At 42.4% G+C, this 18,982-nt stretch overlaps 1 protein-coding gene across 1 annotated transcript; it reads right to left on the bottom strand.

The window, feature by feature from the left end:
• Positions 1-224: 224 nt before the first annotated feature.
• LOC139460567 (perlucin-like) lies at positions 225-5,958 on the bottom strand. The gene is made up of 3 exons (XM_071242035.1): positions 5,789-5,958; positions 1,354-1,447; positions 225-501 (listed from the first exon to the last, which is right to left on the bottom strand). The coding sequence occupies exons 1-3, from the start codon at positions 5,930-5,932 to the stop codon at positions 278-280; spliced, it is 462 nt and encodes a 153-aa protein (XP_071098136.1). The 5' UTR covers positions 5,933-5,958; the 3' UTR covers positions 225-277.
• Positions 5,959-18,982: the final 13,024 nt, after the last annotated feature.

An 18,982-nucleotide genomic window follows, 5' to 3' on the forward strand; every position in this document is an offset into this window, starting at 1 on the left:
GTGGTGGTTCTATGGGTGTGGTGGTGTGCTGGGTGTGGCCTATTGAGCACAATGATTTCAGAGAGGCTGCTACACGTGATGTTTATTCGTGTGAGATTGCAGAAAGGTAAAATATTTGTGTTGATGGCTATGAAACGTGGAAAGCATATATTGATACCAAGACACAGGTGTTTAGCCTGTTCAAAAGAATGTGAAGACGAATAACATTTTATTCAATTCTCAACATTATTACGTCATTTGCTGCGAAGTGTGGCAGAGATGGTAGCTACATGTACCTTCAGAGTTCCTTCTCACAAATAAAGTTCGCCTCCATATTACAACGTTCATCATTCCACAGATAGCTTTCATATTTCTGTTTGATATCCAGACAGTGTTCAGTCCCAGAATGACTATTATCAGGTTGTCCCCTACTCCAGTTGCTGTAATCCATGGCCTGTTGGCCCTCCCAGAGCCATGTTCCTTCTACGTTCAGGTCGGTGGCACCAAGCCAGTAGTTAGCAGCTGCAATGAAGAAGAAGATGGGAGGATGGATTCGCATTCAAACATTTCGGATCTCAATGCCGTTCGCGTAGATCACAATAACACGTGACAGCTGTGTCGTGAAAGCATTAACTTCTTATTGAGACAGAAAGCAGATGTGTCATTTAACTGTTACAGTAATGATATTTATCATCCAAAACTGGATCCCATTGGAGATATCGCTTCGGTGTCACAATCAAATGACATCAATAATGGCTCTGCGTGTGAAGCTGTTAGCAGTACTTTTTACACTGAAGACACTGATTATTGTCTAAAAACTGAAAAAGAAGAACGATTTTTGATGATTAATAAAATCTCACCCTCGTGTCTTTTGATATCAAATATATCAACACTCGTTGATGTATTTGATATCAAAAGAAACTCAGGTGAGATTCTCTGTATAACACCTGGAGATAAGTAGGGTGCACCTGCTAATTAGATAAATAAGTGCTTGAATTAGGAGATAAACATACTATGTTTTCAATGTAGAGCTAGGTTACATGTAGATAACCGCTCTAAATTGAATTTGGAACCGAACGCGCAGTCACAGATCCTTTGAATATTGTAGTAACCGCAATTGTGAATTTTGTAACCTGTAATTGTGGATATAATTATTTAAATTTGCCAACCGACAGTAACTGTAAATAGTACTATTCTATGAATATTAGCTTCCGCGGCCGTCAAACCAGCTGTTTCAATCACACAGGGTTTATTGTGATTTAATAGCCTCTGATTGACCAATCAGACTCGAGTAAATTCCAAATTCATGGAAGAATAAACAATGATGACGTATGGGATGCTATTCCTCTCCATATAAATGTTGTTCTAACCTACCTTTTCCATGGCGGGCTGCATGGCCCCTGACAAAGTCATCTTCATCTTTGCTGGTCACTTTGGCGAGGTGACTTCCAAAGTACTGACAGTAGGACTGAAAGTATTACATTAACATTTAAAACTATATTTACTTTCAACATGAAGACGTCCATTATTTGGAAGTAAATCGCCAATGAAATAAAGACATTCGGGAACCTTGACTAACAATTGATATATAAATATAAATATATATTAATGGAATGTGCAGAATTTTTGTTTGTTAAGAAAAGTATGATTTTCAGAATCAATAATCTGCATAACTTTTATCTCTCACCATAAACTAATGTCAATGTAGACGATGATGCCATATGGGCCTATCCATTGCAACTGGGGATTGAGTGTGGTGAGTTTGGCTTGACTAATCATGATCATACAATGACGGGAAAGACACATGTATTCATATGGGCATTTTAATTCTGATATTTGGCATGAAGTGCATATCCCACCCTCCACAGACATGATGAAATGGAAGAAGGGAGATTATAAATATACTGTGCCTAAATAGTAGGGGATAGCGGGAATCATCGCAAATGGAAATAGTATAACCATATCTGCTGGGGAGTTGGTGATCAGATCTAATGGGTTTTGATGGTTGGCGTGATAAAATTGTGCCGCACTAGCTCGTTAAAATTCAAAATATTTATTTTGTAACCAACGTCACTAATATCGTGTAAAACGATCTTTGTTGGTCAGACATGCACTAATTCCATTCCATGTTGTGGCAAGATAAGCAAGCGCATTACATCCCGAAAAGTTAAACCTAAGTGAAAATGTCCGAACCAGTGGTGCAATGATTTTGTCCCGATAGTACTGACCTGTGACTCTTCCATGGACAATATTGAGCGCAGCTCGGCAGGTCATTGTGATACCACCCTATACAATTATGGACCCACCCACAACACGATCAAGCTGTACGACGTTTACGTCCATAACACGCTCATTAGGACGTCTCCAAAATGTGAATCTCGATTCGCCAGCAGACATGGCATTAGCCTGACGTCGTTTATCCCAGTGCTGACGTTCAGTTCCGTACACCGCTCTGTGAGATGACACGCGGACGTCGTGTACGCAAATGCTATCTGTGTGGACGGTTTTGCATCGTATGGGCAAGTAATCTTAAACCAGTTGCCTGTTGCAACCGGTCCCTTATTTTATTGGCAGTTTGCAAACGATTTCTTGATGTCATCGTTCTGACTAATCTGTCCTGGGCTGTAGCTGTTGCCCTTGGGCGTCTAGAGGCGTCAGTCATCGACCTTAAATGCATAGGGCACACAATCTGCAGATGACAGGTTGAGAGACATGCAGCGTTTGAGCAACAGCGTTCTGACGTGTGCCCGTCTGCAACATACCTGTGACACCTAAACTTTCAGCACGTTGCAAACGTCGTATGATCAATCGTGTTGCTTCCGTAATGATTTTTTAAATGTGTTTAATACAGTATCTTTGGGTGTTTGGCTCCAAGAAAACAATGTGCGTCTGCTGACAACCGAGTCTGATTGACAAAGGTCACTTACCAGACATTGATGATCTACTTTCTTTTGCTGAACCGCAAAAGAAACGTCACCCCAAGTAAAATTGCATAAAAAGTTGTAATTTAAATGTCTGGGTAATTTTTGTCAACGTTTCTAAAATTTTACATTACCTTGTCCGGAAAAATGAAATTTGATGATTAAAAAATAAAGCAGATAACAATAAAACCGATCGCCCAAACGCATCACGGCAACGGCCATGGAACCCCGATGCACGTGAGTTCCGTGCAAATTGAAATGCACATGCGTTACCCCATTTCTTGCCCTATACAAATCCACCCAGATCGGATAACATTCATTCGTTATTGAATTGCTACCAAGTGCCAAGATTGACAAGCAATCAGCGACACCAAGCCCTTAGACTATTGCAAGCTGGACAAACCGCCCGGCAAGTAGCCAATGCATTTCAAGTCCACGTAAGGACCATATACAGGCTCCAGCAACGGTACCAGACCACCAACACTACAGATGACTGACCACGTAGTAGAAGAATAAGGGTCACCAACCGTTGTCAGCATCGTCAGATTTTGCGACAACATCTTCAAGATCGCTTTGTTACTGCTGCGGCAACTGCTCGACAGACCACGAGGACACACCAGCGACACATTAGTGCGGACACCGTGCGTCGACGATTGTCGAGCAGATACCTCCACTCTCACAGGCCACACCGAAGACCCATTCTGACACCACGTCACCGCCGTGACCGTCGTCAGTGGGGAACACAGCACCAGCATTGGCGCCACCAGCAGTGGAGAAGAGTCCTCTTCTCAGACGAAAGCCGTTACTGTATCTCAACAGCAGATGGCAGAGTCTGACGCCGCCGTGGGGAACGTTATTCGGATGCTTGTGTTGTTGAGAGAGACTCGTTGGGTGGTCCGAGCATGATGGTTTGGGGTGGAATTGGTCTTGCACAGAGAGTCAGCCCTGTGATCTTCCAGAACATCGGTCAAGGGAGAGGCATTGGTGTCATAGCAGCTCGGTAAATTGATCACCACATACCATAACTAATTTGGCACGTCGCCGCAACCACGAGTTTCAGCATGATAAGGCCCGTGCCGAGAGTGCGAGAGCAACAAGAGACTTCCACCAGCAGAATGGCATCAGAACCATGCAGTGGCCTGCCCTCAGTCCCGATTTAAATTCCATTGAGCACCTGTGGGACGAGATTCAAAGACGGCTGAATGAAGGCCGACCAAGGCCGACAACTGCAGCTGAACTGCGTCAGGTGTTCCTTACAGTGTGGCCTGTGGCCTTCATCAACCGCCTCATCCATTCCATGTGGTTGCAAAGCAGTCATCAATGCATATGGCGGACACACGAGATACTGACTTGTGATGCCATTTTCTCAGAGACTAGTGTTGTGTTTCACTTTAAGAACATTTGACACTTTAACTTCAACCTTGATGATCAGTTTTGCCAAGTTTCATCTTTTAAATATGTCTCAAGGTATGTCTACAGTGTTTGGACAAATAAGGTTTCTCATATATCTATCCATTTCCTTTGCGGTTCAGGATATATTAAAACCAGAAACATCCCCATCCCAACCTTTTCCTTAGTATACCCCAAACTTAGTATTCCAAAATCAAACATATGTTAATATGAACTCTAAAAGAAATCAGGTAACAACTTACCCCACCAATATCTGCCTTTGCCATATTATTGGTGGGTTCTTGGCAGGATACAACAACAGATAAATGCGATATGTGTTGTGGTCTGATCAATATGCAAGGGCCGATCGAGATAATTGCGAGGATAACTGTAATCATTACGAAGAAAATAGTCTGAAGATACTGAACATAAGTAGGGTACCAGTTTCCGTACTTGTGCTTGTTCACGCCTGCTACTTGGAACGTTTTCTCGAATTTAAAACAGTTATATTTTTTACTGGCTGCATTCTGTAACGCTATGACAATGCAATGTGACCACGTAAATTATACTTGCTTACCTTTGCTAAATGGCAGTCACTCTAGAGGGGGACAAAATGACCTTTGTGCTTTTGAAAAATACCTTGAAAATATAATTTAGGCACTTGTCTATATGGTAGTTACGCCACTGTCCTAAAAAACATGTTTCTGACTCACGTATCACCTCGCTTGTGATGAAATATAATCATGTGCTTAGTCCAGAAAAAAATCCAGGAAAACAATGTTCAGGTACCGTTTGTGAGATATGAGATTTTGTCGACCTTTATATGAAAAAGATATAATCAGGCCTGTGTATTTGGGGATGGGAATAAACACTAGCTCACTGAATACAATGTTTTGCTAACACCGGGGTATTTTTACCTCAATGAAGTGCAATGTAGAACAACAACGTTCTGTGCCTCCAGATTTAGTTTAATGACATCACGTCTCGTAAAGTTAATATCAGCCACAAATGATCATTTTTAATTGAAATCCGGGGAGCTAGCTCTTACAAACATATAAGATAACACAGGAGTGGTTCAGTACACACGGAGCCAGAGCTGCCATGGCAGATACCTTAACCTTCAACGAAATTTTAAAGTTACTCAAAACGTTTCCAATTTAATGCTATGAATGAGATATACATGATACCTTATCCTTAAGATGCCCAATCACAGAAAAGTTCAAAAACAAAATGGGGCGGTGGCTTTCAAATTCCAATGAACCTTAAGGCATCCCCAGTTAAATGGGCCGACTTTGTCACGAAAAGCTGCTCCTCAACTTCAAAATAATATTCTCAAGTAAATTGTTAAGCATGTTAAAAGAAATGTGTTGATGTCAATAGTGACCTAACAAGGTACAAGCCTATCATTGCTTCGGATAAAGAAAGGGGAAGTTTATATTTATGGAAATGAATTGGTATGAAAATCAAGAAAATTACCTGTCACATGAGTTGAAACTTACCCGTGCCTCAGCATAGTTCGCCAATGTCTTGGAGAACCAATAGCACGACTTGTTGTGTTCAACAAATCCCAGTGGACATGGAGAGCTAATTGCAACAACTGACACAAGTGTGCACAGTAACACATATGTTGTTACGAGACTCATTGTGAAGTTTCTCCCAGTGGTCGGTCTAGTCGCGCTGTGTGGATGGTGCGAGAATATAATTGAGGCTTTATATTTGTGGACAGATGGTTATCCGGGATATCTTCATATCCTGTTCAATGTTGGTGTGACAGAAGCGATTACCTAAAACCACACCTGATGCAGAACGGGCTCAGCCAGATCACTTATCAGTTGTTTGCAGAATATGTTCACACTTATCAGTTGTTTGCAGAATATATTCACACCCTAACCCACATGGCACAGATGTCGTCTTCATTGTTTAGTCTATATCGATAACGATGGTTAGTGTGATTCCTCTTACATGCTGTAACAAGTGATTGTAAACTAACAGGGACAGGTTTATTGACAAACTATTAACTTTGTAATTTGTTCATGTGGTGTCTAGGGTGTTTATATTTAGAAAAACACAATCTGTTTCAGACCTGTTCATGCCACTGAAGAGAAATAAACAATTATTCAAACTGAAGGATATTACTATACTCTACTCAACAGCCTCAACTGATTTGCCAGAAATATTACACTCTTCAAAAAAAAAAAAGAAGAAACGCACAGGTAGTATATAGTTCATTGATTCTGACGACACAAAACATCAAGTATATAAATACTGTTGTCCCAAATATGACAACAATAAACAAATGGTAAAATAAAAGATTTGTACATAGTTTCTAAGTTAGTTCGGGATAGACGATATTCATAACTTCGTAAACAAAAAACCAGAGGACAACATTTCCTTGCAATATCGTCAATGTGCATTTTCCATGTACAATTTCTTTGTCAAGTTATACCTAGTTGCTTATGACTTTGATTTCTGTACTATTCACACACTCTACAAAACAAGAAACGCATAGGTAGTATAAAGTTCATTGAACCTGACTACTCAGGAAATCCGGTATATAAATTGGCTATATCAATTTTTTTCAAGTTCGGAAATGCCGAGACTCAGCGCTGCCGATCGGAACATCGCCATAGGAATTATCCAAAGAGGGGAATCGCAGTCTTCTGTTGCACGCAACTTCAACGTCCACCACAGCACCATTTGCCGCCTCATGTGGTGGTGTGATAGTGTGGTGGTGTGATGGGTGTGGTGGTGTGATGGTTTGGTGGTGTGATGAGAGTGGTGGTGTGGTGGTGAGGTGGTGTGGTGGTGTAATGGGTGTGATGTGTAGTCGTGTGATTTCTGTGGTGGTGTGATGGTGTGATTGGTGTGATGATGTGATGGCTTGGTGTTGTGATGGGGTGGTGGTATGATGGGTGTGGTGGTGTGATGGTGTGGACGTGTGGCGGTGTGGTGGGGTGGTGGGGTGATGGTGTGGTGTTGTGGTGTGTGGGGGGGGGGTATGATGGGTGTGGTGGTGTGATAGTGTGGTGGTGTGATAGGTGTGGTGGTTTGGTGGTATGATGGGTGTGGTGGTGTGATAGTGTGGTGGTGTGATAGGTGTGGCTGTGTGGTGTGGTGGTGTGGTGGTTTGGTGGTGTGATGGGTGTGGTTGTGTGGTGGTTTGGTAGTGTGGTGTGGTAGTGGGGTGGTGTGGTGGGGTGGTGGTATGATAGGTGTGGTGGTGTGGGCGTGAGGTGGTGTGGTGGTGTGATGGGTTTGATGTGTGGTGTGGTGTGGTGGCGTGACGGGTTTGGTGGTGTGATGGTGTGATGTTGTGGTTTGGTGATGTGGTTGTTGGGGTGTGGTGTGATGGTGTTGTGGAGTGATGGGTGTGGTGGTGTGATGGTGTGGCGGGTATGGGGGTGTGATGGTGTGATGTTTAGGTGGCGTGATGGTGTGGTGGTGTGATGGTTGGTGGTTTGGTGGTGTGGTTGGTGTGTTGGTGTTGGTGTGGACGTGTGGCGGTGTGGTGGGGTGGTGGTGTGATGGTGTGGTGTTGTGGTGGAGGGGGTGGTGGTATGATGGGTGTGGTGGTGTGATAGTGTGGTGGTGTGATAGGTGTGGTGGTTTGGTGGTATGATGGGTGTGGTGGTGTGATGGTGTGGCGGGTATGGGGGTGTGATGGTGTGATGTTTAGGTGGCGTGATGGTGTGATGGTGTGGTGGTGTGATGGTTGGTGGTTTGGTGGTGTGGTTGGTGTGTTGGTGTTGGGTGTGTTGGTGTGATTGGTGTGATGGTGTGGTGGTGTGGTGGGTATGGTGGTGTGATTGGTGTGATGGTGTGTTTGTGTGATGGGTGTAGTTGTGTGATGGTGTGGTAGTTTGATGGGTTAGGTGGTGTGTCGGTGTGATGGTTGTGGTGGTGTGGTGGTGGGATGGGTGTGGTTGTGTCATTGGTTTGATGGTGTGATGGGTGTTGTGGTGTGTTAGGTATGTTTTAGTGATGGGTGTGATGGTGTGATGGGTGTGGTGGTGTGATGGGTGTGGTGGTGTGATGGGTGTGGTTTCGTGATGGTGTGATGGGTTTGGTGTGATAGTGTGATAGGTGTGGTGGTGTGATGGGTGTGGTGGTGTGATGGTGTGATGTGTGTGGTGTTGTGGTGGTGTGGTGTAAATAATCAAGTTTGGTCCAGGCAATCCAGTGAGTGACATCGTGATCATAGGTCTACGCATTTGGGATACGATGATATGCATCAACTAAGTCAGCGATCCCGTTATTCCTCCCTTACAACAAGCATGGATAACCAGTTCTAACCCGGAATCTTCACGGGTCATGTAACTGTTGTTTTGTCATATTAGGGACCCCGATAACTTCCGGGTTAGAACTGGTCTCAATGAGGTTTGCTTGTCCTGGGGGAGTGTCTACATTTGATTGATTGCTCCGACTCGGTGGCTGGTTGATAGGGTGTATCCTAGCCGAACGTCAGGGGTCGTTGCTGACAAAATTATCCACTGGTTTGTCTGGCCCAGATTCGAACCGTGATGTACCTGGAGCATTTCTGACTGCGGCAAGAACGAAAAAACTCACATCATTGCCAATCGCAACAGTCATCTCCAACATAACCCCGCTCTGTACATAGGTAACGCACTGTAACGTTGAAACATCAATAGCCGTCATTTACGTCCCACTTTAAGGTTGACATGTCTATAGCCGTCATTTACGTCCCACTTTAAGGTTGACACGTCTATAGCCGTCATTTACGTCCCACTTTAAGGTTGACACGTCTAAAGCCGTCATCTATGTTCCAATTTAAGGTTGACACATGGATCTATAGCCGTCATTTACGTCCCACTGTATGGTTGACACATGGATCTATACCCGTCATTTATGTCCCACTGTATGGTTGACACATGGATCCATACCCGTCATGGCACTCGTGAAGAGCAACCTCCTCGTGGTGAGTGCTCGGTAACGCTAATAGCTCTTCCCCCGTGTGGACTCGGGGTAGAATTTGCCCACAGCACCCCATTGCTGGTCGTAAAAGGCGACCAAATTGGGCGACCTGTTTGCCGTGGGTTGCGCCCCTGTGTCGGTGGAGGACAGGATTCTGGTGGTTGAGGGCACTGGAGCCAGGAACAGTGTCGCTTTGCCCAACACACCACTTTGACCCTTACTTCGCCTAGACGGGTGGTAGAATTGGCCCGTTTCTATCAATCGGCTGGTCACGCCATGCCCTGTGCATGGAATACTTGAATGGATTAATTTCGATATATATCAACCCGATTTTGATCAGGATATATCATAAACTTGATCCTGTTATTTTCAATTTTGCCTAGAGCCCTATGCTAGAAGGCGGTGGCTCATGGGCCAATCTGGCATTATAAACCTCTGAATTCTGTGTTTCTCCAGAAAAGTGTCATTGGCGAACCAGCCTGGCATTTCTTCTGTCAGATTCCATAGCTATTCACGTTTCTATTTGCTGGAGTATAACATCCCTGTAACCCTGGTGGTGCAGGCGGGCTTACACTGCACCATCGTCCTTGTTGACACTCCATGGCGGGTGGGGAGCAGAGATGTCGAAACATTTCCTTACACCATGGCTCTTCCTATTCCATCTGGTTCATCAAAGAATAAACAGAGACATGTTGAGTCTTTATCGTCTGATGAAGACCCGTCTGAAATTGTTGACTCGTGGCCCAGGTTTCTTGTTATCTCATCTTCTGATGAAACACCTTTAAAACTAAACCCATTTGCTATCTCCTTGGGCATTAAAGGCGTCTGTGGAGAAGTGAAGAACGTAACACGGCTCAGAAGCGGTTCACTGTTAGTGGAATGTGCACGGAGACAACAGTTTGACAATCTCTTGATATTAAAACAGTTAGTGAATATTCCAGTTGTTGTCTCAGTGCACCAGACACTGAACTCCTGGAGAGGCATAGTCAGAGACAGGGCTCGTTGTCTTTCAGACATGAGTGAGGAGCAAATTACAGCTGTGCTGAAAAATCAAGGAGTAATTGCTGTCAAGCGATTTACGAAAAAGAAAGATGATGGCACAATTAGCAAACTGATCACTTATCTGTTTACATTTTCACTTTCATCAATTCCAAAGAATATAAAAGCTGGATACTTCAACATCGGAGTGGAGGTATACATACCAAATCCACTCCGATGCTTCAAATGTCAAAGGTTTGGTCATGGGGCCAAGTTTTGCCGTAACAGCTCGGTATGTTCCCGTTGTGGTGGAGCTCATGAGGGCTCTGAGTGCTCCAACAGCATCAAGTGTGCTAACTGCAACGGAGAACACTTGGCCTCATCTAAATCCTGTCCCTTATATGATTGTGAAGCAACAATTAAAAAAACCAAACACACCAGCAATATTTCATACTTTGAAGCCAAAAGGTTGGTGCCTCTTCCCACCAATTCTACCTTAACCTATTCAGCTGCAGTTTCCTCTCCTGTCAGACCTACCGTGAGAGCAACATCGTCTCAAACAACGTTGTCTTGGGTGGATGAACAGATCATTATCGATGACCATTCCGAGTCTGTTCATTCTCTATCAAATGTTTTAACATCAGCCTCACAGACAGACAATATAACCCCTTCAGAAGATCCATCATCTGAACATGAAATTGTCCCTGCAACAGTACAGGGCGAAGCACACTTGTCTTCAAAGAAAAAAAAGTAATTGAAAAAAAAGGCCAGGGCCCTCCAGCATTTGGAGGTACCTTCTACATCTATAAAGGTTCACAATCAGTTTGAACCTTTGGAGATGGGGGTCAGTCCTTCACTCCCAGTTCATGGGGATGGACCTTCCTCCCGCTCACGATCTCCAGTTGAGCCACCATGAGTAGCTATCCTAATTTAATCCAATGGAATTGTAGAGGTCTTCAGAACAATTTCAATGATCTTCTTTCAAACCTTCTGCATTTTGCTTACAAGAAACTTTCCTTAAACCAACAGATAATTTTGATTTACGACAGTATGATTCTTACCATTGCTTTTCCCCTCCAGGGAATAAAGCAACTGGTGGGTCCTCTGTTATGGTGAGGCAGGGCGTCATTCACAGTCCTGTTCCTCTTAATACCCCACTTCAGGCTGTTGCAGAACGTGTGACATTGAATATTGTTTTGACTTTATGTTCTTTGTATATACCACCACCGTACTCTCTCCGACAATCAGATCTTCAGGCGCTATATGACCAAATCCCTAAGCCTTGTGTTATCATGGGAGATTTGAATGGCCATAACCCACTTTGGGGTAGCAATGACACTAATAATAAAGGAAAGGTACTTGAGGATTTTCTCTTAAATAATGATTTGTGCATTTTTAATGATGGTCCTCACACATATCTACATCCTGCAACTGGCACTTACTCTTGTTTAGACCTGTCAGTTGTAGATTTTAATTTACTTAATGAATTTGAATGGTCAGTCCACGATGACCTCTGTGGAAGTGACCATTTTCCTACTATTTTAAAAGTTGTGACACCATCTGATGTTTCTCCGTCATCACGATGGAAAAAAGCTGAACAATATTTCCGTCGCCATCCTATGGTCCACAATTTAAATAAATTCAAAATATTAAACGCTAAAGCACGGCGTACATTTAAACAAAACAAGCGTCAGTCTTGGCAAAACTATGTCTCGAAGATAAATTCACGTACGCCGATATCGAAGGTATGGTACATGATTAAGAAAATAAAAGGTAAGGGTTCTAAATCTAGTGTCCACCACCTTAAAAATGGGAATGAATTATTAACCAATACTTCTGATATTGCTAACAAACTTGGTGAAACTCTGGCTCAACATTCTTCCTCCTCGAACTATGCCCCTAAATTCCAAAAATATCAAAAGCAGCAAGAAAAGAAACCTATTAATTTTAATTCAGATAATGGGAAAGATTACAATGAAATCTTTTCCATTCATGAGCTCTATACTGCCCTTGAACAAGCTCATAATACTGCTACAGGGTCTGATTATATACATTATCAACTCTTAAAACATTTACTGCAATCCTGTTTAGAAACCCTCTCTGATGATCTTTGATAACATCTGGACGTCGGGAGAATTTCCTTCTTCATGGCGTGATGCTATAGTAATTCCCATACCTAAACCTGGTCGTGATCATACTGATCCTTCCAATTATCCACCAATTTCATTAACTAGTTGCGTTCTCAAAACCATGGAACGCTTGGTCAATAACAGACTAACCTGGTACTTAGAATCCCATAACTTAATCACAAATATCCAATGTTGATTTCGTAAAAATCACAGTACCATTGAACACTTAGTTCGATTGGAGTCATTCGTTAAGAATGCCATTGTAAATAAGCAACATGCAGTGTCTATCTTTTTCGATCTAGAAAAAGCATACGACACTACATGGAAGCACGGTATTTTAAAAGACTTACATGACTTTGGATTGCGAGGCCGTTTGCCTCAATATATATCCAAGTTTTTATCTGACAGACAATTTCAAGTCCGCGTGGGTACTACCCTGTCTGATCATTATAATCAGGATCAGGGTGACCCACAAGGCAGTATTTTGTCTGTCACATTGTTCAGTATTAAAATAAATAGCCTCTCTAAGGTTTTAAATGACTCCATTGATGGATCTTTATTCGTTGATGATTTTAACATATCATGTATTGGTAAAAACATGCATACTATCGAAAGACAATTACAATTATGTCTAAATAAGATAAATAAATGCTGTTTAGAAAATGGTTTTAAATTTTCTAAAACCAAAACAAATTGTATACACTTTTGTAGGAAATACAAACCCCATAAAGACCCTGATTTAATTTTAGATAGCACTCCGATTAAAGTTGTAAAAGAGGCTAAGTTCTTGGGTCTTATTTTTTACCACCATTTAACGTTTTTAGCTCACATGAAATATTTGAAAAATAAATGCCTGAAGGCCCTTGATCTCCTAAACGTTGTTTCAAATTCCAAGTGGGGAGGGGGTCAGAAAACCCTCCTTCAACTGTACAGAGCACTTATTCGCTCTAAACTTGATTATGGCTCCATCATCTATGGTAGAACCTGCAAAAGTAACCTTAAACTTTTGGACTCTATCCACCATCAAGGTCTGAGACTCTGTCTTGGATCTTTCCGAACCTCTCCTATTGACAGTCTGTACGTTGAGGCTGATGAACCATCCCTCAAACAACGACGAATTTTCCTTACAATATGTCACTAAATTACGCTCTAATAACTCGAATCCAGCATGTGACTGTGTTTTTCACCCACTTTATGAATATCTGTATAATAAAAAATCATCGGTTCTCCCCCCACTTGTTATAAGACTTCAATCTGATATTTCTGCTGCTAAAATTAATCTTGAAGCTATAGCCCCCACGCAGTTGGTAAATCCAGAGGTGAATCTGACATTAACTAAAGTAAAGAAATCGGAAACAAATCAACTTATTTATCAACAAAAATACAATGAATTAAGAAACACATATAATACTTACAAATCTATATTTACAGATGGATCCAAGGAAAGTGGCGCTGTTGCCAGCGCCACTGTCATTGGATCCAGGACTATCTCCTCCAGATTACCCGATAATAGTTCTATTTTCGCAGCAGAGGCCAATGCCATTTTAACAGCTTTACAATATATCAGTAAACAGTAAAAATATCAGAAGTTTATCCTATTTTCCGATTCTCTTTCCCTAGCCTGCAGGCTATCCATAACATATCATGTCAACACCCACTTTTAATCAAAGTTATTGAATTTTTTAATGAACTTGCTACTGGCCAATACGACATCGTCTTTTGTTGGTTGCCCAGTCATGTGGGCATCAAAGGCAATTAAATGGCTGATGCTGCTGCAAAAGCAGCACTCAACAAATCTGTGACACCACTTCTTATCCCATACACTGATTATAAACCTGTAATCAGATCTTATATTTGTGATCTCATGCAAAAGAAGTGGAACTCCCAAGTAGGTATCAATAAATTACATGAAATTAAACCAAATATTGGTTACACCTATTTGGGCTGTCAGTCCAGATTGGAAGAGGTCATACTACGACGATGTCGTATTGGCCATAGCAGGTATACACATGAGTATTTGTTAAAGGGTGAGGATCCTCCATTTTGTATCCCTTGTGATGAAAGAATCACGGTCAAGCATGTCCTGCTTGACTGCATTGATTTTGCCATCACAAGGGATAACTATTTCAAAGTTTCGTTCTTCAAGGATCTTTTTAATCCTAGTTCTCATTTAATCATCGTTTTTTTCAAGGAAATTGAATTGTTACATAAATTTTGAATAATATCTTCTGTATAGAATTTGTGTTTTTTTTTAAAAATTGGTTGAATAAATTTGATAACTGAGATTGTTAGTGGCTGTATCCTCAAAGAGGGTTGAAGTAGTGTAAAATTATTGTCCCCCTGAGAGGGTATGTAAGACCACGTCTTTCAAAGTATATTTATTTGTACCACACTTTTAATCGTAGCATATGTGTTATTTTAATGTACGCTAACTTTATCAATAATCGTCAACAGCTGACGTGATGATGTAAATCCGGCTGATGTCCATGCAGGTAGCAAAAGTACTGTCAGTCCCCATGGACCATAGCATGGTGGTCTACCTTCAGCTGCTGGCGATCTATAGCCTGTTTTTATCTTGTATCGTTATGTATAGTGCTCTTCTTTTTTATAATTCTGTACTAGTTTTATATCTCTTTCTGTGATGAAGCTAGCAATTTTACTGTCCTTCGTTGACAGGTTTTTATGCAAGTTTTCAGTATATATATTATAACTATTGATAGTCACGATATGGCTGAAATATTGCCCATGTGACTTAAACTTTAACTCACTCACTCACTCACAATACCCGTCATTTATGTCCCACTGTATGGTTGACACATGGATCCATACCCGTCATTTATGTCCCACTGTATGGTTGACACATGGATCCATAGCCGTCATGTATGTCCCACTGTGTGGTTGACACATGGATCCATACCCGTCATTTATATCCCACTGTATGGTTGACACATGGATCCATAGCCGTCATTTATATCCCACTGTGTGGTTGACACATGGATCCATAGCCGTCATGTATGTCCCACTGTATGGTTGACACATGAATCCATAGCCGTCATGTATGTCCCACTGTGTGGTTGACACATGGATCCATAGCCGTCATTTATATCCCACTGTGTGGTTGACACATGGATCCATAGCCGTCATTTATGTCCCACTGTGTGGTTGACACATGGATCCATAGCCGTCATGTATGTCCCACTGTGTGGTTGACACATGGATCCATACCCGTCATTTATATCCCACTGTGTGGTTGACACATGGATCCATAGCCGTCATTTATGTCCCACTGTATGGTTGACACATGGATCCATAGCCGTCATTTATGTCCCACTGTGTGGTTGACACATGGATCCACAGCCGTCATTTATGTCCCACTGTGTGGTTGACACTTGGATCCATAGCCGTCATGTATGTCCCACTGTATGGTTGACACATGAATCCATAGTCGTCATTTATGTCCCACTGTGTGGTTGACACATGGATCCATAGCCGTCATTTATGTCCCACTGTATGGTTGACACATGGATCCATAGCGTACTGTATGGTTGACACATGGATCCATACCCGTCATTTATGTCCCACTGTAAGGTTGTCATGGATCCATAGCCGTCATCTATGTCCCACTGTAAGGTCGACACATGGATCCATAGCCGTCATTTATGTCCCACTGTAAGGTTGACACATGGATCCATAGCCGTCATTTATGTCCCACTGTAAGGTCGACACATGGATCCATAGCCGTCATTTATGTCCCACTGTAAGGTCGACACATGGATCTATAGCCATCATTTATGTCCCACTGTAAGGTCGACACATGGATCTATAGCCGTCATTTATGTCCCATTGTCGTGCCTGGATTCGATGATGGCGGGTTCGGTTCCCATGTCCCCAATAATGAACCGTGGTCAGTCAGCACCATACCCGTGTTTCAGGGGTTTATCGAAGTTTTTAACGTCAAGACTTGTGGGAGGTGGATTGGGGAGTTGTTTTCCTGTCTATGCCAGGACATGACGATCCTCGGTTCGAATCTCAGATTCTCTCTCTGGTCGACAGAACCATCCGATGATCGTGGGTTTCGCAGAAGTGATATTCTAACGTATAAAGAACTGCGACCTTTGCCCATCTTTCCTTCCACATGGATCAACACCTGCTATAAACCAAGTCACTCACATATAGATAGAGAATACTATACTCATTAGATACCATGTTTACGAAACGAGTAGACTCTCCAAGGTATCTGACCGAGCGAAAGCGAGGTAAAATACCATAGGAAGTTCACGAAGTTCACGAAACAACATGCCCCTGCAGTTGTGTTTGCAAACAAAACAGCACCGACGCTCACGATCCTTTGGGAAGAATTTCTTCACCTTATGGTAATTCAAGCGTCATGTAGTTAGTACGCAGGACACCAATAAGAAAATCTTAAGTATCGCTTTGAATATCGGACCAACAGTCGGTCACTCGCACTGCCGGGATCCCGTCTGTGCAATCAAAATGGTTCGGTTTCCTTGGTCTATCAGCTGAATTTATATCATGTCCGTTCCATTTTGGAAGAGGGAAACAGACTGTTCACCAAAGACTGTACCACCATATACTGAAGACGTGAAAATCAACAAACTCAAGTCTGCTTGCATGTCAGTGACAGTTTCGAACGATCGAAGGGCAAGGTCACCAACGGAATAAGAAAAGACAACCGTGATCTACTCATAGCGTTTTACGCTAGAGATAGGGAATGTTATTGTTCACCTTTGGGATATTTTGGGCCGCATAATCAGAAGTCAGGCACATTTTCTACGAAGTTTTCGAATGATTTGTAAATACCTCTCGCTCTCTTGTGATTGCTTCAGTTGCAAAATGAATGACGTCTCGCGAATTCTTTATGAATGAAGAAAGTAGTCCCGGTGTGACAGAGGTCACGGTTATCCAATCAAATCGAATAAAACGAGGTCAACCTTGTACGACACACGTGTGACGTACGGATTTAGTATCTTACCACCTGTATCTTCACCACGTGGGTAATAAAGATAAATACATAACGATTCTGTTCCAAAGTTCCAAACGTGTATACTAAGGTAACAGCAAGTACCATATTTTGATGGGGATCAAACGACCGACCTTCCGCGCCCATCAACTAAGCCAGAGAGGTCGTTCTTTCAATGCAGTTGGGAAGTTTGGATTGGATAAAACAAGACCGCCTGTAACGAAATCGTTTTCCTGTTCAAGGTTCTGGGGTGAAAATTTTCAGGGACTTCATTAGAAGATAGAGGAGTAATTCACTCACATACATGGACAAATACATACAAGGAAGAAAATCCACAGTTCTCTTCCGGATAAATTTGAAAAATTTACATTCTTCCTTCTATTGCTACATTTTTTGCCTTCGACACTGATGCTGTTCGTTTTCAAAGTAAACTTATGACAATAAGGAGTGTTGTTTATTAACCTGAACTCTGAAAATTAAATAGCAACGGACATAATCACCGGTAGCTACTAAACTCGGACTACAGAATCATTTTGAAAGCCTGTTTCTCCTGAAGTAAGTTTGGCTAAAGGGCCGGTCACAAACTACTGTTATAAGGTTAAAAATGCATCTCAGAAACTAATGATAACAAAGAGAACCGTTATAGCTGCAATGAGGAGTTGCATTAGATATAGTTTGTGACAGAACTTTTAGTTTGAAAGGAATCAATAGATAAAAGACATTTCACATTTATCACAAGTGTATTCTGGACATTTCACATTTATCATTGGTTTGGTTTCTGGCTATCGTCCATTAGTTAATGAAACAAATGGGGAGTTTCAAGGTATAATTCGTTTGGAGCTTCCGGACGCGTGTCACGAAATCAATAGAGAGATGAGCAATCTGGCAAGTAGGCTCTGGTATTTTTCAGATTACGACACACATGAGTTCATGGTCAGATCTAAACTTGTAACGAATCAAATGGAGGTATTGAGACATGTGACCAGGACAGGCCAGGCTCGAACACTATAAAATGATACCCTCAACATTAGGAGAGGAGAGCGCGGTTTGCAATCGATCGAGTCGAATCCCGATCGTTCTAGTGTCCCCCAGTTAGGGACGAGTCTGGCCAGTCTGATCCTGTCCTGTATTGATAGATGGGCTGAGAGTAAGTAAAACTATGTGAGTATAAACTGGTGTTGCGTTTCTTTATTATGCGGGTGTGAATGCTGATTGAGACAACTTGGAGTAAGGGTCGTTAGACCAATCACTCCTTGACGGAGCCGAGCCGTGGTGGACAAGGCGAGTCGCAATGTCATGGCGTAATTGACCACAAGGACCAGGAACGGCAATACATTTAGCAACTGTAGCAGGGTCGCACTGAACGCCCGAAAGCAGTTACGACACTACCGATGTACCTCGCCGGGACTAAACCGGAGCAAAAATTAACAACGGCGAGAAAGTCGACGGAGCGCCGGCGAGAAAGCACTTGAAAAATCAAAATTGCCCGTAGTAGTACCGATCTAGTACCGACATCTCGTTGTGATACCGTTGTCCTACCGATGTAAGAGCCGATGTGCTACCGAATACCAGTTTTCTGTCACCTTAGCGTTATGTTATACCGATGTACCACCGTTGACCAGAGCTATAGCGGAGTAATACCGTTGCGCCGCCGTTAGTACAACGATGCGACG

This window comes from Haliotis cracherodii, unplaced genomic scaffold, assembly GCF_022045235.1.
Source record: "Haliotis cracherodii isolate W230 unplaced genomic scaffold, xgHalCrac1.p SCAF_14, whole genome shotgun sequence".
NCBI lineage: Eukaryota > Metazoa > Mollusca > Gastropoda > Lepetellida > Haliotidae > Haliotis > Haliotis cracherodii.